Consider the following 21,996-nt stretch of genomic DNA (forward strand, 5'->3'; position numbering starts at 1 on the left):
TTCCCAGACCGTGGGGACATGTCTCTTTTAGTTTTATAATATAATGGTATTATTTAATAATTAAGAGTCTTATTCGCTCGCAAGGGCCACCCGTACATTAACCAGTGGGTTGGCGACTTACGCATTTCCGCGATAACCTAATAGCATAATTAGTAATGCACCGAATAAAGGGAGGTTCTGGGTTCGATCCTTAGCTATGTTATTTAGCTAAAAAAAGACGTAACGGAGCTAAAAGCCTATTGGAATATTGGATGTCTAGCTCGCCCGTAAAGAACTATGTCCCAGCTGAGGGGGTGTGTTAGATAATACCTGTTATGTTCCCAGACCGTGGGGATATGTCTTTTTTGGTTCTATGGTACAATGGTATTATTCAACAATAAGAAACCGGATTGGCGTGTTGATCTTCGGAAACGATCGCCACCGGGAAGAATAGGATGCGGTTTTAAATTCCGCATCTCTTTACTTGCACAAAGGAAGAGAGCTACTCTGTACTTGGAGAAGAATTAACTATCTGATATGGTCAAAGGGATAGTAGACTTATAAATGAGACGGGTATTTCTAACCGCGCGGAAGTTTAAAAAGAGTTCATGGCGTCTCAGACGACGATCTTGGACTCGGCACTCATAATTAGGTATTTCTATCGTCTCATGCCATGAGACCTTGCCACATTATACCTGACGTCTTTATTCTCCTATTCTCCGCGGGCTTTATAGAAACATAGGGGAAGTATCGTGTATTCGTGATAAAAGGATAAAGGCGAGAGCGCGAAAATGAGCCTCGGTGCTCTTGGGACGCTTAGGCTGCCCTCCTCGGTTCCGGCCACCTTTTGGTGGATATGAAGAACCCTCTCCCGCCAATCTGGGCGCAGCAGACCCAAGTCCATGGAATTGGATGATAACAAACCTAGGGGAGATCTCCATCAATGCATGATGATTTTCGCATGGCAACTGACTAAGGCGACCATGATGCTATCCTCGACCAGCCGAGGCATCCAGCGGGTCCCCGTTCGGACTAGGCGATAGTATCGGGCACGGTCTCATCAAGATAACTGGAGACGCCGAACGGGAGGATGTATATAAAGACAATACAGCTGCCGCCTTGGCACGGAATCAACGGATACCGCAGAAATATTCCAGAAACCTCTGAAAATGTCTTGGAAAACCCCCTCAACAACCGACAGAACTGTCACTATTCTCGGTGCCGGCGTCCTCGGACGCCGCATCGCCGCAGCTTGGGCTGCTGGAGGCTATAGTGTTGTGCTGCGCGACCCGAGCAAGGAGCAATGTGCAGCAGCATCGGAATACGTCAAATCCAATGGATGGAGATTCCCCGGAAAGCACGCCAACGAACAACTCCAGGTGCAGACATTCCAAGATCTCGAACCCGCGCTGGAAAAGGCGTTCCTTGTGATCGAGTGTGTCCCTGAGAAATTGGAAATCAAGCATGTCACGTTTGCAGAGCTCGAACGTTTGGCTCCTCAGGATGCCATTCTCGTTTCTAATTCATCGTCATACAAGTCGAGGGAAGTTGCTCAGCATCTTAAGCCCGAAACCCGTCGACGAGTCCTCAACATGCATTATAGTATGTATGACCCAATTGTTTTTGAAATACCTTGAGAAACTTGTCTGAGCGCAGACAATCAAGGTTTCCTTCTTTTTGCTTTTTGCTTTTCATCATTCACAGCGCTCAACGTTCTCCAGTCCTGCTACTGACTTCTCATAGTGATGCCGCCGGACAATAAGATAGTCGAGCTCATGACTTGCGGTGATACCAATGAGGAGATATTTCCCTTCCTCGTTAGCATGTTGAGAGACATTGGCATGCTGCCCATCGTCGCTCACAAAGAGTCCACCGGATTCGTCATCAACCGTGTCTGGGCCGCTGTCAAGCGGGAGTGCCTTACAGTGCTTTTAGACGGTGTTTCTACACCAGAGGAGCTGGACGAAGTTTGGACAGAAATGTTCGTCAACACGGGCCTGGCACCATGCAAGGCAATGGATGCTGTGGGTCTCGATACTGTATCCTTCATTGAGCAGCACTACATTGAGGAGCGCGGCCTGAAAGATCCCGGTATCATTTCGTACTTGCAGAACTATATCGACGACGGAAAACTGGGCGCCAAGAGCAGCAAGGGAGGATGTAAGCAATTTCCCTATGACGCAAATTAATTCACAAATCTCTGGAGGATGCTTGCTAAGTATAGTCTTGCAGTGTACCCGCCCGGCTACACAACAAAGACTGGCAACCAGTCTCAGACCGCATTCGACAATATACAGGCGCCGGAATTATACTTCCTTGATGTTGGACTGTCCAACAAGCCAGAGGAAGTGTTCTCTTCTGGTCGAATTCTGGTTGGAAGCGCAGACGGAAAATCGCCACTGCGTACTGTTGTCGAGCACCAACATCTCCCAGACGGTATTGCTATCAGCCACAGTGACAGGCTCATCTTCTGGACGAATATGGGAATACCATCCAAGAACGATGGTAGTATTTTTTCGTGTGAGATGGATGGCAGCAACGTCAAGGCTATTGTTCCCGAGGGCCTGGTTCACACCCCAAAACAAATCTCCATTGATGAAAAAAGCAAAAAGGTCTACTTCTCTGACCGCGAAGGCATGAGGGTTATGCGGTGCAACTTTGACGGATCCGACCTGGAAGTTCTCGTGGAGACGGGCGACTGGACCCAAGGCTTCGAGGACCAGACAAAGTGGTGCGTAGGCATTGCTGTTGCACCCGACCAAGGAAAATTCTACTGGACGCAAAAGGGCCCGTCCAAGGGAGCAAAGGGCCAGATCTTCCGGGCCTCGATCAATTTTCCCGCCGGCACCGACGCCAAGAACAGGACGGACATTGAGAGACTGTTCGACGGACTGCCTGAGCCCATCGACCTCGAGGTCGATGAAGAAGGAGGTCTCCTGTACTGGACCGATCGCGGAGAGCTGCCTTTGGGCAACAGCATCAACCGCGCGTCCCTCGGCGACATTGGGAGTGGCAAGTACGACATTTTGGCCCGGAACATGCACGAAGCAATCGGCCTCACCATTGACAAGAAGAACCGCCACATCTATGCTACTGATCTTGGTGGCTCGGTTTACCGGTTCAACATGGACGGCAGTAACAAACAAAAGTTTTACGATGGCGAGGGAGCTTTTACTGGTATTGCCCTCAGTCATGTATAGAACCACGACTTGGGATTCTTGGAAGAATGTTATGGATCGATCTATTGTATAATGATTATATAGACTGTATAGATTACGACAATATAGAACAAATAGAGAGCAATCATAGAATAGTGTAATCTATCTGCAGTCCTTTATTCAACTTGATTCCCTCAAACATGTGTCTTCCATGGTTGTGTCGCTGCATGTTTGTTGGTTGGTTGTGGTATCCTCTTTGCATCTTGTGTCAGATGCTGCAAGCAATCGCTATGTAAAACAGACATAGTCGTGAGTCCTTGAAATGCAGTATGCAGATCTAGAAAGTAAGTACCCTTACAAGCCACTCTGGCGCTAAGCCTAACCTGAACTGCACAAGGCCAGATGTAGCCAGGCATCGATCTTCCGGCTGGGAAGAACCTCTAACCCGGCCAACGGGTGAGCCTGGAAGAAGCGCGTCGGTTAGTGCTGCCTTCCAAGGTTGGACCCACCGTCACCGGCATTGAGGTCACTCTTACCTACATTATTCTGCCACCCGCGTATTGGCTAGGCGTGTCAATGTGAGTCTGGTACCAGGAATTTTTGAAGCTTCAGCTCCAACCCGCCCTACAACCTTGACGCGCTTTCACTTGGATCCCACAACTTTGCGCTGATCATCACCACGGTTGGGCCCGTCGTCGCAAGTCATCCTGCTTTCTGTCCTCACTGAACTTTGCAGCTTTCTACTTGATCTGGCGGCTTTCATCAGCTAGACCCTTGCAGATAACTTGACCGCGGACCGCGAGCTACAGTGGGGTCAGTATTTCCATCTGGCGTCGCAGCCTTGTTGTTGCCGCCTTCGGCAAACCATCCTCAATTTCAGTCCAAACCATATCAAGTCTTGCGACAGGCACAAACTAACCTATCTGACGAAATAGGATCCCTGACTTTGACTGACTCCGATAGAGCAACCTTTTGCGACACTGTTTACCCCAGCTGCCGCCGGCTCATCCTACCTCACACACAATGGCCGACGCCGAGAAGCAAGACGGCATTGAGGTGCCTGCCGAGAACCACCAGGCTGATGGCGCCGCTGGAGAGAATAACGAAGAGGTGCGCACGCCCCAATTGTGTTTCCTACCTCCTACCTCTTGATCTCGTCGAAGAATGGTTCCGCCCTGTTGCCCACATGCAGACACGCCTCACGCGATCATGCCGGCTGACATACTCATCTTGTTGTACGTAGGAGGAGATCAGTGCCATGAAGCGCCGAGTAGCCGAGATGGAGAAAGAGGCCGCAAAACTTCGCGAGATGCAGGCCAGCCTGGAAGAACGGGGCAACGACCTCCAGCAAGATGATAAGAACGACGTGGATAGCCGCAGCATTTTCGTTGGCAACGTCGACTACTCCGTCTCCCCCGAAGAGATCCAGGCTCACTTCCAGGAATGTGGCTCCATTAATCGAGTCACGATACTGCTGGACAAGTTCACCGGCCAACCGAAGGGGTTAGTACAGCCTTTGCCAAAGTATATTTGACTTTCAACTAATCGCTGTTGCGCACCAGCTATGCCTACGTAGAGTTCACCGAGCCCAGCCTTGTCGCACAAGCCCTGGTTCTCAACGACAGCGTACTCAAGGGTCGCAACATCAAGGTGACCCCGAAGCGAACAAACATCCCAGGCATGTCTAGGGGACGTGGCCGTGGCCGTGGAGGATTCGGAAGAGGATTTCATGGAGGAAGAGGGGGTTATATGCCTCGTGGCAATTACCGTGGTGGAAACCGTGGCCGCGGACGAGGTGGTTACGCTCCCTACTAGGGAAACTTCAACCAAATACCTCAATCGCAACAATTCGATGGCGGCCAGAGGCTTTTCGGAAGCACCTACTCCCCACAAGGGCCCGGCCATTTCCACGTTCGTCTACCGAGTCCAGACTTGGATTTTCTACCTCAAGCACACATTGCCTTGGTGCCTGATGGATATTCTGCTACTAGCAGTGGTCCGAACGCCATTCCCCTGGGTCCTCGACCTATGCGCGGACAACCTTGGCCTCGATTTTGATGTTGCGGTGCGCTTGTACGATATTCTTGTGTCATATATTTAATTCAGACACTCGGGTCGATGGGCAGTCAGGGCGGCACACCCTTGGGCTACCTTTGCCCTCGATCGGGAGCTCCTTCTTCCAGAGCAAGGCATCTAGAGGGTAAAGGACATTTGCAGGGCCTTTTCGTCCCTTTTTCTTTCCCGAAGCACTTGCAAACTCAGGGTTTTGCATCCACCAAAAGTTTCTGACAGATCAAGAGATTATACTAGGAGTGGATGAAATAATAAAAGCGGCAGGCGAGGCCTAAGAACAGGATTGGGTTTGATACGTAATGAATCGTTGGCATCCAGGAACAGAAATTTGTTGGATGAACTATTTGATAGATATCAGATAGACAAAACCTGTTCTATGACCACGAGTAGACGAGGATCGATGAAGTATCGTGTTTCGTTTCGCCAGTATGACACACTCATGCAGCCCCTCCGGGAGTACTGCTCTCGCTATGTTGATGCCGACGTGCGCTGATCTGATATTACAAGGTTGACACCTTTTGGTGCTCATCGACCCGACATACTGTTCAGCCGGTTACTATGGTGTGCTTCCCTTTGCTACTCGTAGCGTATAGACTCGGCTCTCGTGTATCATGGAGGAGAAGCTCCCGACAAATGACAGTGCGATTCACGTTTCAACCATCGAACAGGGACTTGGTTTCTTGTGACCCTGAAAATGGTTCGTTCGCGCTTACACTGGGATCCCGCGGACCAGGGCGACCAGGTCGACGACAGACAGGGCGTGGGTCTCCTGCCGCTTGCCGCTTCTGTGGGTTCGCACGAGACAACCGCCTCGCATGTTCTGATGGGAAGGCTGTTGATGTATTGTTTTAGCCGTTATGGTTCAGCCCAATGCTTATTATTGTTCTTGGTCTACCAATGATTTACACTGGCTTCATCACATGACTGACTATTTATATATTATAGAAGAATGTCTTGGCAGCAGCATTTGCTGAATTTACAGCTCTGCCGATACATCTACAGAAATAATCTCTAGATTTGATTCGATCCCGATTTGCTTGTTACCTGGCTACAACCACGCCAGCCCAGAAGCCGTTTCAGGTTTCGTGTTATATAACGCCTGTACAGCTAAAAGAGAGAGAGCGCGCGCGAGAGAGAGAACCTGGAGTATGTTTCCTCGTCCACTTTTCTTAATGGACCAGCAGTTACGTCAGGAAGAAGGTCCAGCCTCCCGTCCACGCGTCAGACAGTCCAAGTCTGAGTTGCCATTGGGGTTCCGGGTTCTTGGAGCGGCTGTACAACCCTGATCCAGGGCAAAATTTAGCAACAGGGAGAAAGAATATAACCCCACTAAAGATTTCCTTCTAGTACGTGGAAGGCGACGTCAGGCCCGATTAATGATAACCAAAAGTGACCCGTTTACTCCAGCTGTAGATGAGATCGAGTGCTCAGATCGAAATGGGACACAGACTGCTGCTTTGCTTGCTGGACTTCGACCTTGTAGACTGTACTGTGTCTCAGGTCTGTGTGGCTGAGGACGTGCACAAGCGGCACAGGCCGAAACTGATATTCGTTCGAAGACGGTGATTGTCCGTAAGCCCCCTTACGCGAGTCCATCCATTATAATCCTCCAACACTCCAGCCATTCAGCAGGCTTTTGGGCCCCGTCACAATTGCATACACAAAAAACCACACGCACACACACATACACACACGCAAGGGGTGGTGACTGGGAGCAGCAGCGTAACGGGAAAGACGGAGGCTTACTAAATGTAGCGTAGGTGGACTACGACCAGGCCTTGGCTGGACCTGCAAAGACCCCAAAAGATCCCCACCTACATTACAATGAACCTTCTGTAGGCTGTTTTTTTTTTCTTGTACATGAGCGGGGTCTTGAAAATGGAAGAGCTGGAGGCGCTGTAATGGAGCTTTGCACTGCCTCGAAACAAATCTGCCACCGACTGTTTTGGGTAGTTGATCGCTGACACCTTGATCATGAGTGCTGCTCCTCCTACGGATGAGTATTTGCGAGTACACCAATGCATATACGAGTTTGAACAAAGGAGAGTGACGAGATATGAAATTATGTCATTAGAGTTGTAATACCTAGGTAAAGCCTCAGTGACTGACTCCAGGGAGAGAAACTCCCAGGTGGTTGTGGGCCTTCACCTGATGTACCACCTAAAGGTAATGCTCCATCGCCTGAGCTCAATCAAGCCCAGCTAAGGTACTACATTACAGTACTAGCTGAGGTAGGGGACGGGGGTCGCATCCACCAGCAGCGTCTCTTTCTCTCCCTGAGGGTGAGAGTGCTGACCACACGAGACCAATGGAACCCCAGCTTACCCGGATAGAGAGTGCCCAAGCCCCCGCTTCCAGGTTGGTGTCTGCCAACCTGCCTGCAAGCGCTTTCTCTCAGACAGGTTGGAGCTACCTTTACAGGCCTCCCGAGACGCTGAAACTGCATTACCCAGCCCGTAAGGAAGTCGGCACCAAACCAACCTAACCCAAGTCATCGGGGTCGGCGATACTCGAGGGGGACTAAGCGGGTTGACAGTGGTAGGTCAGGTTGTGGTTAGTAGTAGGTAGAATCTCTCATTCGGGACGGTTTTCGCCGCCTGTTTCGCTTCCATTCCTCTCTGCACGAGACAATCCTGACAAACACTCACCCACTCAACTAAACTCACCCACATTCTCTCCTAGAGATCAATCGCATATCGGTGTTGGGCTTCGCTGTTCCCACCCCTTTCCTTTCGGCGCAGCGCATCGCATCGCCTTGCCTCGCATCGCATCAAATCATTCACTGCTTCAGACTTCAAAACCTCCCCGAGGCGTAAGGGTAGCGCCCAGAACCAGGCCCTAGGACGGCCTCTGGCGCCGCTTCACTGAGAGGTGCGATCCAAGGAGGAGTAGTGACCCCCCCGAGCCGTCAACATCACGATCTTCGTCTCCCGCCGCCACCATGGCTGCCAGCCGCTCAGAGTCTGGGTTGCCATCGTGAGTACTCTTTTACTTTTAATGCTTTGTGCTTGCTCCTCTCTCGAAATTCATGTACAGCTTCTAACAGATATGGACTATAGCCAGGCAAACCTACGGATCACAAGTACGCTTACCCCTCCATAATCCGACGAGATCCCGCTATAGCGTCATCGTTCCAGTCATGAAGAATATCCTACTGACAAGCATCGACAACAGTCATCGCAGCTGACGGTCTGTACAAGAGAGATGTATTCCGTACGTACTTGCCACCGCGAGGGCCGACATGCCTCCCCCCATCAGAACCATTAGCCGTAGATACTAATATACAACTGCATTCAGGCTTCCCGGATCCTTTCGCTGTTGCTACCATCAATGGCGAGCAGACTAAAACGACTACGGTGTCGAAGCGGACGCTGAATCCCTACTGGAATGAAAGTTTTGACTTGTATGAGGACTCCCTATTTCTAGACATTCTCTCTCGCACGACTGCTTACAATCTGCTACAGTCGGGCCAACGAAGACAGCATTCTGGCAGTCCAGGTTTTTGACCAGAAGAAGTTCAAAAAGAAGGACCAAGGCTTCCTGGGTGTCATCAACATTCGCGTTGGTGACGTTATCGAGCTGGCTGATGGTGCTGATGGTATGCGACGATATCGCCCAGTCGTGTTGATACCCTACTAACTAACTCACGCTTGTCAGACCAGATGCTTACACGGGATCTTAAGAAGTCCACCGATAACCTGGTGGTCCATGGTAAGCTCATTATCAACTTGTCGACCAACTTGACGACTCCGGCGCGGCAACAACAGGGTCCCCCAGCCAACGGTGCCAGGCCATCGCTAGCAACGCCCCAGGCGTCAAGCTTGAGCGACCGCCATGCAGACCGGCCGACCTCATCAGGACCTAGCAATCTTGCTCCGGGAAGCCAGACAAACCTGCCTGTGCGACCTAATAGCGTCACGGCAGCACCAGCCCCGGGCCACGGCAACAGCAGCACACAGCAGCAACCGAGAACCAGTAGTCAGATGAGTCCGTTTGAAGATTCTCAGGGTCGCTTGCCCGCTGGATGGGAGCGTCGCGAGGACAATCTTGGCAGAACGTACTATGTTGATCACAACACACGAACGACCAGCTGGAATCGCCCTACTCAGGCAAGCAGTGGTGAGAACCGTGGTGAGCGTGAAGCTGCCACGCAGGTCGAACGCCAGCGTCACCAGAACCGCACACTCCCTGAAGATCGCACGGGCACGAGCTCGCCTACTCTCCAGCAACAGCCTCCGCCTCAGCAACAAACCGCTGCCGCCGCCTCCGCCGCGGCTCAGGGCGCTAACTCGACAATGATGCACACGGGTGCAACAACTCCTGGTACGGGCGAGCTCCCTCCAGGGTGGGAACAACGATGGACTCCCGAGGGCCGTCCCTACTTTGTGGACCACAACACGCGAACCACCACATGGGTTGATCCGCGCCGCCAGCAATATATCAGAATGTATGGCGGGCAGAACAATGCCAACGGGACCATTCAACAGCAACCCGTTTCCCAGCTTGGCCCGCTCCCTAGCGGCTGGGAAATGCGTCTCACCAACACAGCTCGTGTTTACTTCGTGGATCACAATACGAAGACGACTACATGGGACGATCCGCGCCTGCCGTCTTCGCTCGATCAAAATGTTCCACAATACAAGCGAGACTTTAGAAGGAAGCTTATTTACTTCCGCTCTCAGCCCGCCATGCGTATCCTGTCGGGCCAGTGCCACATCAAGGTACGAAGATCGCATATTTTCGAGGACTCTTTTGCCGAGATTTCACGACAATCTGCCACCGACCTGAAGAAGCGATTGATGATAAAGTTTGATGGCGAAGATGGTTTGGATTATGGTGGTTTGTCCCGTGAATTCTTCTTCCTGTTGTCGCATGAAATGTTTAATCCATTCTACTGTCTCTTCGAGTACTCCGCCCACGACAACTACACCCTTCAAATCAACCCCCACTCGGGCATCAACCCCGAGCATCTCAACTACTTCAAGTTCATTGGGCGCGTTGTAGGACTGGCCATCTTCCATCGGCGATTCCTGGATGCCTTCTTCATTGGAGCCTTGTACAAGATGGTGCTGGGCAAGCCTGTGTCACTACAGGACATGGAGGGTGTGGATGCAGATTTCCACCGCAGCTTGCAGTGGATGCTCGATAACGACATTTCCGGCGGTATCCTTGAGCAGACATTCTCTACAGAAGATGAACGCTTCGGAGTCTTGACTGTGGAGGACTTGAAACCGGATGGACGCAACATCGAGGTCACCAATGAGAACAAGAAGGAATATGTCGAGCTCATGGTCAAGTGGCGTATTGAGAAGCGCATTGCGGAACAGTTTCAGGCATTTAAGGACGGCTTCCATGAACTCATTCCACAGGACCTGGTGAATGTGTTTGATGAGCGCGAACTGGAATTGTTGATTGGCGGTATCGCTGAGATCGATGTCGACGACTGGAAGAAACATACGGACTACCGTGGATACACCGAGAGCGACGAAGTCATTCAATTTTTCTGGCAAACCATTCGAAGCTGGGACGGCGAGCAAAAGAGCAGGTTATTGCAGTTCGCGACGGGCACTTCGCGTATACCTGTCAATGGTTTCAAGGACCTGCAGGGTAGCGATGGCCCAAGGCGGTTTACTATTGAGAAGGCTGGGGAAGTCGGTAACCTGCCAAAGGCACATACTTGGTATGCCATTTCCATATTGTTTTGAATGAAAGCCTCGTACTGACATATATTTAGCTTCAATCGTTTGGATTTACCACCGTACAAGTCATTGGAAGCGTTGCAACAAAAATTGACCATTGCTGTCGAGGAGACAATGGGTTTCGGTCAAGAATAGAGACTCATTGATACAGTCCTTGATGCTATATTTGTTATTGGGTTTCTTTCCTACTTTCCTTTTGTGGTCCAGCACAAGGCTCCGACGAGCCTAATGTATATAGATACGCCCTACTCCTAAAGTATTCCGATACGGCGCAGTGAATTGGCCAGTCAGGTGTGGATGCAAAGACAGGCGTGCGAGCATTCAAGCTGCAGGAAACGAACATGGATTTCTCTCAACTGGAGTACTTCTATTATGAACTGAACTGACTTAATCTGTGGCACAAGGATATGAGTGTCAATAGCACAAGTAAAGGATCCCCTCCGGACAAAGATGAAACCTGGCGTTAACATTGTTTAATCGCGGAATACTCGAGACTCGGGGGATCTCAACACTGGCCCCTTTTCCCAACAAGAAAATACAGCTTGTTGCTCTCCATACTGAGAGGCAAATGACCACCCTTTTCTTGGTCAAAGCCTAGGTATTTAATAGGATACGAAGTAGCAGCACTTGATAGGAGATATAGAACACCAAATAATGAGAATGGTTGGAATTATCACAGCAAAGCGGGAACAAACGGATTCGTTTATTTCATACAACACTCGTGTTTTCTGGCATTCGCCTATGTACATGAAAATGCGCTCCGCAGAACGGATGATGCGCATGTAGAATGTGATTTACATAGAAGGCAGGATCAATCTCAACCTCCAGACATGGGCATTCCCCTCACAGCGTTCAAGCCTGCGAGTAAGAGGTCCATGCGATGAAGTGTTGTGCGTGTGTGCGTGAGAGAGCCTTCTCTGTCGTCCTTTCGCGTCGGCCCCTGATGCCCTGGGCGATATATAAGAAATGAACTCTAAATTCTACAAAACTGCTCAAACACAGCCCAGGGCACTTTCGGGTCTCTAGCATCTCCTGGCCTTGACGTATTCTTCTTCGCAAACCTTCTCCCTAGTCTTGGCTGCCATCTGTTATTACCAGATTTCAGTGTCGAGACATGTCCACGTCTCTCGTGGGGTTTCATACCCACAGACACATCCAATACATCGTCAAAAGTCTTCCGGGACGTCAATGAAAGTATCTGACAGCAGCCGGTAATAAAGTAAGTAATGAGTAATAGTCTTGTCTTCCAGACTGTGTATGCAAGAGAAGTGAAGACTGTTATCTAGAGGAACGGTGGTGTTTCATGAATGGCTGGCTTTAGATTCTGTTCTTGCGTTTGAGTCCGTTGTGCATTGGTGTCGTGGGAATTGAGCTTTCTCTGACCGGAGTCATGAAAGTCACGTGTTTTTCCTCCTGTTTCCGTAATTGCATAGGATCAGACGGACCACTCGTCGAGCTATGCGGGTGACGAAGAGAACTTGACCCTTCATCATCAAAATGAATCTCGGCGACGTCAGTCACGGACTGAGAGTCGAGGGTATCATCAACATCCGATTCGTCACCTGAGCCATCAACCGAGTCATCGTAGTCGTCATCGTCACTTACGAGTGACGGCGCGTTGTTGCTGATGGCAGTATTCGGGCTTAGGTCAAGATCCATGGGGTCTTCTTCAGAGCATTCTGACGATGACAGATTCAAGGCAGGCGTAGCAATGGGCGCGACATAAGGCAGAGGTGGTGTACGACCAGAGCTGCTCGTTGGCCGAATGCTACCGGGCAGGACAGGAGGCGGCACTGGGGACACCGGCTTTGGCATGCGCATGCCAGACAGTGCCAAAGGGGTCGGATCGTCCCGAGTGTCCGCTACGCCAAGCAACTCTTCGTCACTGTCATCCGACTCATCCTCAGCATACAAGAGGGCATCCAGGTCAATCTTGGTTGTGGCGTCGCGAACAAGTTCTGCCATGTCCACATCACTACCTTTCATTCTCGCTAGTTCAGACAAATTAGGAGCAGCCGCTGAAGACCTGAAATTCGCGTTGGACATTGGGCTTGCAGCTGGGGTCTTTGTTGAGTCAGCATTTCGGATAGCCTCCATCGAGTCTTCAATCCGCTTGACAACCGAGAAACACGCATCTGAATAGCTCAGAGCATTGTCACGCACTGTCTGGCGAGTAGGAGCAGTTGTTACTGGCACTCGGGTGACAACAGGTGCTGGAGCATTAACGGCACCAACGGCACCACCTGTCTCATCCACGGCGATTGGATGGCCGCAAGCAACAGCTGCTTCTTCATGGCTCTTGTACTCTTGCTTGTGCGCTATACGACAATGGTTGATGAAGCCTTGAGTGCTCGAGAAGTCCTCTCGATGGCACGTGACGCATACCAGCTTGACCATCTTGCCATCGGCGGCACGTTTCAAAACACACGGTCCGGCTTTGCCCTTGGGTTGCGAATATCCACTGGGCAACGCGTGAAGCTTCTGACCAGCTGTTTCGCGACTTCGTCGACTCTTATTCGGGGCCACGCCCAACTCGTGAGCCATGTGCATTGCGGACCGTGACTCAACAGAATGCCTGGCTCGAGTACTTTCGGGATGTACTAGGATTGGAGCCGGAATTCCGTCAAACTTGGGGTCAGGAATCAGCCACTTGGCAAGATGCCGGGCGTAAGGGCCGTCGGTCACACCAAAAGGCGGCGCCCACTGAGGCACATGCGCACCAGTCTTGGGTTGAAGCGCTGGACCTTGGCCGCTGGCAACAATCAACATCTGCTCTGGCGTTGGAACGTTGACTGGATACGGTATGAGATGGCATCGACGCAGCTGCTCCATGGCGATTTGGCATTTAGCCAGCTCTTGTTCGACGAGACGGTGCTCATGGTGCTTGAGCAAAATTTCCTGACTAAATTGCAACTCGATTGCCTCCTTTGCGCGCTCTAGCCTGGCTGACATCTTGGGCGCCGACGACTGCGACACTTTGCCCTCCTCCGCTTCCACGGGCGCTACCACGGGCGCTACGTCTTCCTTCTTGAGCGAAGTTGTTTCCTTCTTTGGCGAGATAGCAGAACCATCATATTCCAACTTTGTACGCTTCACGGCTGGGCACGCGAGAGTACCAGTAGACAATGCGATGGGCGCGTCAGTCGGCCGCCGGCGCTTGGGTGGCCGGGCAGGCGACGTCACTGTAACTGTCTCGGACACGAACGGATGCACGGACTTGCCAAGCTCGAAAGTGGGTTGACCAACCTGAACAGCTGTGTCGCTTCCCCTTGATTCTGAGCCCCAAAAACGAAACATGAGCATTCCCTACGAAGTAGGAAATATCTATTGAGTATGCAGTTAGGCAACTGAGAAGTAAAACCAGACAGACGACAGTAAGGTTCAGTCGATATGCTGCGTTGGGACGTAAGGGGGTGGGAGGTGCAACCCAAGGGAGAGAGCGAGGCTGACGTAACAAGGTCCGGATTCTGCAGGTGGAAGGGGATGAGATCGGAGGATCGGCGAGGGAGTGGTGCGACTTTGCGCTAGATAGATAGCGAGTGCCAGGGAGAGGGTGCTGCTGGCTTGGGGGGAAACTTGGGTCTCTTTCCGCCCCGGGTTGGGGAGGGAACAGTAAGGTGAAAGGGTATGGAGACTAGTGCTAAGGAATGGAATACCTTAGGTTAGGACTCTCTGCTCCTCTCAAAACCAGAGAACAGCAGATAGTGGACTGCTTATGCTTTGGCTGGGCGCTGATGTGGCAAGCGTCAAACCCAACCAAACTCAGTTTGAGTCAGGGCAGTGTGGGTGCAGGCTAAGCAACCGGGTGGCGCCTAGAAGTCAAAGGAATGCGAGAGGTGCACAAGAGGGCGCCCAAAAAAGGGGGGGCAGTGCACATGCAACGCTTGGGCGAACAATGGCGAATGATTGCCGACGGCCTGCGCTTGCTTGCTGTTTGCCTTGCTTGCACTGAGCGGATTGCGCAAAGGAAAAAGGGAGAGTCTGCGCCCAAGGCCGGTGAATACCGTTGCGTGGCTAGAAGTTTTTGGCCGTTGTTCGGGTACGATGCACTGCTGCGACGCGATGCAATGCGCAAAAGACAGGCACTCAGGACAGATATAGTCCTCAAAACGTTGCGAGGAATATATGCCTAGATGACGGCGATATGAATGCGCCGTTGTTCTAGAAAGCCAAAAGGCGGGTTGATTAAAAAGAGTTCGTAAATCGTGTATGTATTGTATTAGAAGATGCGCGCGGGCGCGATTAGTGGAGAAAGTGCTGTCGCAAACCAAAAAGTGATGCGACACAAGGCAGGCGTAGGCAGCAAAGCGGCAATTTGAAGCTCGGCCAAAGGAATGCGTTTGAAGAAAAAAGAATTAAAAAAAAAATTCCGTTGATCTTTTTTTGCTTGGTCGTTTGTCGCGGCCGGTGGTGATTTGGGCCGGGTATAGAGGGTGCAGTGGAAGAACAAGAGAAGTTCGGGGGGACTGGATGGGATGGGCGGACGATTGACTACACAGATTGTTTTGCCAACGTGTTGAAGGGAGTGAGTGCAAAGCGTTACGGTAGCCTGGGCTGGCCTGGGCTGGCGACTTAGGGTGCAATGGATGCGATGGGGATAAATTCAGGGAGGGAGGAGATGGGATATGCGAGCGATGCGCGCGCTGCGACTGGCGTGGATTTGGAGGGACGGCTTGCTGCCGGGGGCGATCCTTTTCCTTGCCTTCCTTGCCTTCCTTGCCCTTGGATGAACAATTGGAAAACCTGTGGAGGGATATAACGGGGTGTCCGACAAATTTGGGGGGTGGGTGCAGCCAAAACGACGCTCGCTGCGCTGCTGACTGAATGAATGAATGACTCCAGTTCCAGGTCTTGGCTCCAACTGATTCTTGATGGTGTGAAGCGCAGGCAGTGAACAAGCAACGCAATCAAAACAAGGCCAAAAGAGAGCAGACCTTGGTCAAAATGGCTGGGTTTGCTTGCTGGGCATCAGGGGGGGTGGGGGGTGTTCTACACAATAAATGCAGAGAAGGGGGGGTGGGTGCCGAAAGTGGTTCCTAGCGCACCCGAAAAGTGTTCCAGCAGCCAGCAACGCAAAGACGGTGCAGTTGGGGTGGCCTGTCAGACACGACTTTAATGGGTCCGCGTATTCGTCCGCCGTGTGTACACCTCCTCATGGATTATAAACGTTAGATTGGTACAAGCCCCATATTTCTTTGCTTTGATCTGCCTGGTATCTTCCCATGTCTGTTCTATGGTGCTATACGGCTCATAGAAATTTCTAGCACCTGGTGTGGGTACCAGACGAAGAACCTCAGTAACAGCCAGTACTGGCCAGCACAAATATTATGACAGAGTACGCAGCAGATCGCTGGATTCAATTACGGGGCTTGTAACGATCTAACGTTTATAATCCATGAGGAGGTGTACTATGATACGATGCTTGCTGATGAGAGTCTGTCTGCATGTATCCCATACAGGATAAGGTGTGTGGGTGTTCTACTGCTGCACTACCAGGAAGAGAATTATATTCCGGTACTCAATACCTATCATCAATTTTGTCCTCATTGTGCGCAAGGCTTGGATCAAGGGTATATAGAATGCTGCTGCCGTCCGTTCTCTAGAAACAAGGTGAAATGCTGTGTTGCACACGCCACGTTGGGTTCAGTGCGTGGAAGATCACAAAAGCTTCTTCAATGCTCCAAGTTGCCAAGTTGCCGTTTGTTGTGCTAGGTTTTGGTACATTACTTTTCTAAGGACTTTCTTCTGTGTACTACCCAGGTTAGGTAGGATCGTGGCAAGATGCGAGATGGTTGCCCAGTCGCAATATGGTGTAATCTCCAATTCAATGTGATGAATAACTCTTTTAGGAAAAGTCTAGGAATATCTCGATCCGCAAGGGTGGGCGATCAAAATGGAATGTGACGAACACTGCAGAGGTCCGTGGGGTAGATATGTTATCAATCTATACACAGTAGTCTGTCAGTAGTACTGCTGGGCAGTAAGCACTTCAAGAAGAGCAGTGGTTTAGGAAACATGATCTAGAGAGATGATATTTGTTTTCCCTTCGTCACCTTCCCCTTCTTCTTCTCGTGGGTGCAATAGACATTAGTTCTTTACACTTCACGGTTCGGGTCGACGAATTTTGAGCTTAACCTTTCTATCTGTTGGGCTACCAAACGTTGCCTACACGCAAAGATGGACGCGACATCCGTGGAGCGGGAAAACAACTTGTTGACCCCCAGAACAGATTAACTTTTAGCGGCCAGCTGAGCGCAGTACTATGCGATTGCATCACGGCTAAGCAGTTACTTCATAATGGACCGGACTAGCACTATCGACAACTAAAGGCAAGTAGGAGAATATCTAGCAGCAGCTTGAAAATAGAGACTTGGGCGATTGCTTGAGCGTTGTCTTGATCCAAAACACCGTCAACGTTGCCAATAGATTGCGATACGCTCTGACTTGGCTCATAATGCCATGTTCCCATCTGTGGATATATGGGCCTCTTATGCAAGAGAACACCTATTTCCGTATTGTAAAGCTACATTTGTTTGTCGAGGTAACATTCATCTATCGAAAGAGGCAGACAAAATAGGTGGAGGCTGTTTCAGACAGTCTGGAGCCTTTCTTAGCGCGACACCCATACTGCTGCTCTATGCATGATATGGTACTAATATAGTGAGTGAATGGCTTCGCCTTACTATGTACTGGAAGTGTTCCCCTATCAGACTACCCCAAGCTCGTTTGCGCAAGTCGATTGTTCGAGTCGTGATTCGCATGGTAGTATTGGAGAATAGTCGGAAATGTATAGCCTTATGGCATGAGGACTTGTCAGGAAGACCAAAACTCCAAGGTTGAGAGTTTGAACTTGTCGAACTTTAAGCGTTTCATCGACCTCCATCACGACAGCATCATGCCTCAATATGGATACTACTTGACGTATCGTATGTGCCGAAGCTGTAAAATCCACATGCAGCCTACTAACTAGACACCGGCTTAATGTGATGAAAAGAAACGGTTACTGAGACTTTGTCAAGCCAACAAAGAAGAAGCCGCGAGACATGCACCAAGCTGTAGTATTTCTCGATTTTCTTCATCCTCAAGCTCAACATTACAGTAGAAAACGCGCCTCCAGGGGTGCGAATCGGAATGTGCCCAAGATCCGAGCACGACCGTATCAAGATATCCGCCTAACATCTTGGCTTAGAGCCGGGGCGACGCACTGCATGAAGGCGACAGGGATATAGCATCCGGGCTGCTCTCCAATCAGTGCGCGAGATTGGTGACTCATGCGTCAGATCTCGTGGCCCGTGCATTAGATCCCTGTCACAATTTACACAGTATCGCTTCTAGATGCGGCCTGGTACAGAGCAAACAAGCAAACTACGTATTGTCAAGACTCTGAACGCCTATTACTGAGCTTTATCATGTACGGGTTGAGAGTGATAATGGTATCAAAAGATGAGAGACTCTCATCACTTCCTCATAGTCCTAGCCGGCCTCGTATCTGTCTAGCCCAATCACATGCGTAATGAGCATACGTTGAACGGCGGCGGAATGGGAAGCCCTGAACTGCTTGTCGCTGTTGTAGTAAGTAGTTATATTTGTAGCATTCATTATGACTGTACAGAATATCCATGAAACAAATCTGCATATAGGCAATTTATGGTTGCGATTTGAGGCACGTGAACATGGAATTCATAGTCAACACATATCGAAACCATTAACTTATCCGTCGCTCTTATCGATAATGCCGATAAGGCTCGGACAATCGAAATTCTGACGCAGGAGCTCACCTGCATCGCAGCTTCGAGCACCAAACCAGATCCCGGGCACTCTATTATAAATCATTGATCAAATAGGCGCAGCGCAGCGCGCAGAGTGACAGGTAATAGTGCGCGACGCCTGAAAAAGAAATCGAGAGAATCCATCACAGGGTTTACCTCGGGACTTTTCATGTCGTAGGGAATGCCAGCCGAGGACTCAGCAAGTAGCGAGGGGCGCGCGCCCCTTCAAGAGAAACGCAAGCGCGTGGCATCCGACGAGACAACGGCCAGCGCACGTCGACCGCCGAACAAGAGAGCCCGATTGGCAGCAGATCTCAGCCTCAGCCAGCCCGATGACCGGAGAGCGCTCGAGGCGGTCGAGTCCAAGTACGACGTACAGGTCCACTCCATCGTGTCCTCGACCAAGATCCAGACAAAGGTCATTTCCGCTCTGCGCCACCTGAGCGAATCTGCCCCCGCCGATGCCGACCTCGTGTCGGGTAAGCAGCGCATCGTCGTACTCAAAGGAGCTGCTGCCGTCGCAGGAAAGCTTGTCAGTATAGCTGAAATTGCGAAACGCGAAGTGGCGGCACACGAGAACGGGGCTTGGTTTCAGTACATCGCACTTGGGCAAGAAATCAAGGAGACGCACAGGGAGAAACCCGTCATTGTCGAAGAGACAATACTCGATGGACGCAATAAATCGAACAATCACGAACCGGAAGAGGATGAGGAGGACGATTTCGAGTACATGAAGACGCCCTTTGAGCGAGCACTCGAAGGCAAGCCGAAGAAGCATGCAGTCGCTATCATGAGTTTGTTTCTATCTCGGGCCTCGGTCGAGGAATTGAAGCGAAGATTCAGCGAACAAAGCGGCACGAGTTCAACCCAGATAAAGACATGAGCGCAACAAATGGAGGAACAGTGGTTGAAAAACTAATAAGCATCGAATGTCAAGACTTTCTACAGCTATCTGACATCGGCATGTATCATATTGCGCCTCAAAGCGATGAGATCTACCAAGAGCCGTGGCTCGGTATGCCCAAACATGATCCAGCATATCATTCGGCAACTCACACGGAGGGCCAATCGATGAGTAGCAGTTCACGGCAGCCACAGGCATTGGCTCATTGAAAAGACTGCGTCTGAATGACGGCTCATAGGCTCTACGTTTGAAGGATTATTCTTGGCCGGGTGTCGACTCATGCCATCAAGCGAATCCGCCTATAGGGAAGGTTGGCCCAGTTTTGCACAGTGAAAGACACAATGCAAAAGTATAGAAGGTCGACCACACGCTTCCTGAAGAACAAAGTAGTTGCCATGTCCCTGGTAGTATAATTATCATCAATATCAACGAGTAACTCCTATCTAGACGGATGCGATGCAAATAGTAATGTACACAACCAATTCTATACTGAATTCATACACGCCAATGTCCCGGAGCATTGCTGCTCGTTCAATATGCACCTTATTGACACCGTATGTACTGCAGTCTCCCTCGTTTTGTAAAAGCACAGATACCGCTTCTATGCTCTCTCGCTCATCCCAGCGGAAGATAGCGGCGGTTGAGCCCTCCCAGTAACTGGCGGCTTACAAGTTGCGCCGACGCGCGTGCTTCCCATCTTATATGTCTGCTGGCTTGGATTTTTGCTATTTGTGTTTGCAGTGAGAAAGCGCGGCACAATTCGGATCCAATGCCCCCTAGTTCTTCTTTCCACCCTGGCCATTTGAGTAGATTATCCTCAAAACGAAGTTGACCACGACTGCAAGCAGCAGCACAATGGCCAACATGGTCGGACCGAAGCGGTCATCGAATCCAGCCTGGCCCCTCTGCCTTATGCTCTTGGCACGCCAGTGGTATGTCGCCAGGGCGTATATCATGGTGAGCATGGCCACGCCGGTGAAGAGGAAGGCCGAGATAAAGGCGGGCCGGTCGCCAAAGTTGAGCATGCCAATGGCCAGCGCTCCAAGGATGACGGTGAAGTTGAGCCATGACAAAAAGGTTCGCTCATTGGCGAAAAAGACCTTGGGCTCAACGCGAGTCGGGAGCGCAATACGCTTGCCTGTATGCCACCCACGAACAATCAGCATCGATGAACAAATAAACATCGCAGCTTTTACGTATCCGAGGGACTTTTGGAGGGAAAATTACCCGGCGCAGTTTGCAGGAGAGGCTGGCTAGACATATTGAATGCAAGATCGGTGAATCGGCTGGTTGTTATCTGTAAAGAGTTGACAGCGCGGCTCGTAGGAGGATGACGTTGGGCTAGCGAGTCTTGTTTGTTTTTATTGCGGGCGAAGATTATCGATTTGGCCGAGGCGGGCAGCAATATACGTTCCAATCCAGATGAATGTTGATGAGGTCGCCTTCCAACACGATGTATAATCGTTCAATCTTCACTTTAGCCGGACGAACGAGGTAGAAGAGAAAAAGAGAGGGTTGCTATGAACGAATGACGACGACAGAGGTTTGTCGACAGCAGTGGGAAACTTCTGTTTTAGTAAAAAGCTTCACAATTGACCACACAGCAACGACCAGCAGCAGCGGCTGTCCTCCCGCCCGCCCTAGTGATGCGAGCCAGGTCGGTAATCGGTGCTTTGGCGGGGAGCTCATGGGCAGAATGTACGTATCCCAGGGAGTAGCGACGAGTTGTGATTGGCCGACCAAAGCCATCCACTTGATTTCGACAGCCTCAAGACAAATGAAAACAAAGCAAAAGAGCACGTTCCAGCTTGACTGGCCTGACTGGCCAATGCAGCTTTTGGAAAAGCGCAAGGGTCAGTCCCGTTTTTGGGTAGCTACACGTGATATGGGCCCTGCAATTGCAGCGCCTCTGGATCTTGTCATTTTGTTATGCAGTGCAGTGTGGATTATACCTACCAGCCTATCTACCCACGTACCAATTTGAGCAAGCTGAGATGTTGAGATGACATAATGAAACATTTATTCCGTGCACTCCAGGCACATGTCACTATTCCTTTGTTGACTAATTACCAAGAATATAGAATTGCTAGTTGAAACGGAAGAAACGCTCAACGGGACCAGACAGTTGCTTGTTCAATCATCTCTAGAACATCCTAACACCTCATGTTGGTAGCATGGACTGATTGATCCCACCTGGACACCCCTCGGATGTTCCAGGGAGGTGCAGCAATATGGTGCACTGAGAACAAGGCGGCGGCCGGGTCCGGGCCAGCCAGAAACCCTTCATACCTACAGATTACATTACCTTGTGCGTGTCTAAGGATATGGATGCTTCTCGAGCAACATTACCTTATTACCGATCACCACTAACCACTGAACCATCTGCTCTTCCAAAGCTCGTTCATAACGACCAT

At 50.6% G+C, this 21,996-nt stretch overlaps 6 protein-coding genes across 6 annotated transcripts; 4 read left to right on the plus strand and 2 right to left on the minus strand.

Annotated features, from left to right (window-relative positions):
* Window positions 1–1,148: 1,148 nt before the first annotated feature.
* PFICI_13126 (uncharacterized protein) lies at window positions 1,149–3,179 on the plus strand (the record flags this gene model as incomplete). Its single annotated transcript, XM_007841707.1, has 3 exons — window positions 1,149–1,581; window positions 1,723–2,139; window positions 2,212–3,179. 3 exons carry the CDS (start codon window positions 1,149–1,151, stop codon window positions 3,177–3,179), a joined length of 1,818 nt encoding a protein of 605 aa, XP_007839898.1.
* A 981-nt stretch (window positions 3,180–4,160) lies between these two features.
* Window positions 4,161–4,952, plus strand: PFICI_13127 (uncharacterized protein; the record flags this gene model as incomplete). The annotated part of the gene is made up of 3 exons (XM_007841708.1): window positions 4,161–4,247; window positions 4,381–4,640; window positions 4,700–4,952. The coding sequence occupies 3 exons, from the start codon at window positions 4,161–4,163 to the stop codon at window positions 4,950–4,952; spliced, it is 600 nt and encodes a 199-aa protein (XP_007839899.1).
* Window positions 4,953–8,151: 3,199 nt separating this feature from the next.
* On the plus strand, window positions 8,152–11,044 carry PFICI_13128 (putative E3 ubiquitin-protein ligase hulA; the record flags this gene model as incomplete). Its single annotated transcript, XM_007841709.1, has 7 exons — window positions 8,152–8,186; window positions 8,270–8,292; window positions 8,385–8,423; window positions 8,508–8,613; window positions 8,675–8,808; window positions 8,868–10,890; window positions 10,945–11,044. 7 exons carry the CDS (start codon window positions 8,152–8,154, stop codon window positions 11,042–11,044), a joined length of 2,460 nt encoding a protein of 819 aa, XP_007839900.1.
* Window positions 11,045–12,226: 1,182 nt separating this feature from the next.
* On the minus strand, window positions 12,227–14,212 carry PFICI_13129 (uncharacterized protein; the record flags this gene model as incomplete). The annotated part of the gene is made up of 1 exon (XM_007841710.1): window positions 12,227–14,212. The coding sequence occupies one exon, from the start codon at window positions 14,210–14,212 to the stop codon at window positions 12,227–12,229; it is 1,986 nt and encodes a 661-aa protein (XP_007839901.1).
* A 4,647-nt stretch (window positions 14,213–18,859) lies between these two features.
* PFICI_13130 (uncharacterized protein) lies at window positions 18,860–19,561 on the plus strand (the record flags this gene model as incomplete). Its single annotated transcript, XM_007841711.1, has 1 exon — window positions 18,860–19,561. One exon carries the CDS (start codon window positions 18,860–18,862, stop codon window positions 19,559–19,561), a length of 702 nt encoding a protein of 233 aa, XP_007839902.1.
* Window positions 19,562–20,358: 797 nt separating this feature from the next.
* PFICI_13131 (Vacuolar transporter chaperone 1) lies at window positions 20,359–20,843 on the minus strand (the record flags this gene model as incomplete). The annotated part of the gene is made up of 2 exons (XM_007841712.1): window positions 20,359–20,720; window positions 20,810–20,843. The coding sequence occupies 2 exons, from the start codon at window positions 20,841–20,843 to the stop codon at window positions 20,359–20,361; spliced, it is 396 nt and encodes a 131-aa protein (XP_007839903.1).
* Window positions 20,844–21,996: the final 1,153 nt, after the last annotated feature.

The sequence above is a fragment of the Pestalotiopsis fici genome (genome assembly GCF_000516985.1).
Source record: "Pestalotiopsis fici W106-1 unplaced genomic scaffold PFICI_Scf_11, whole genome shotgun sequence".
Taxonomy (NCBI): domain Eukaryota; kingdom Fungi; phylum Ascomycota; class Sordariomycetes; order Amphisphaeriales; family Sporocadaceae; genus Pestalotiopsis; species Pestalotiopsis fici.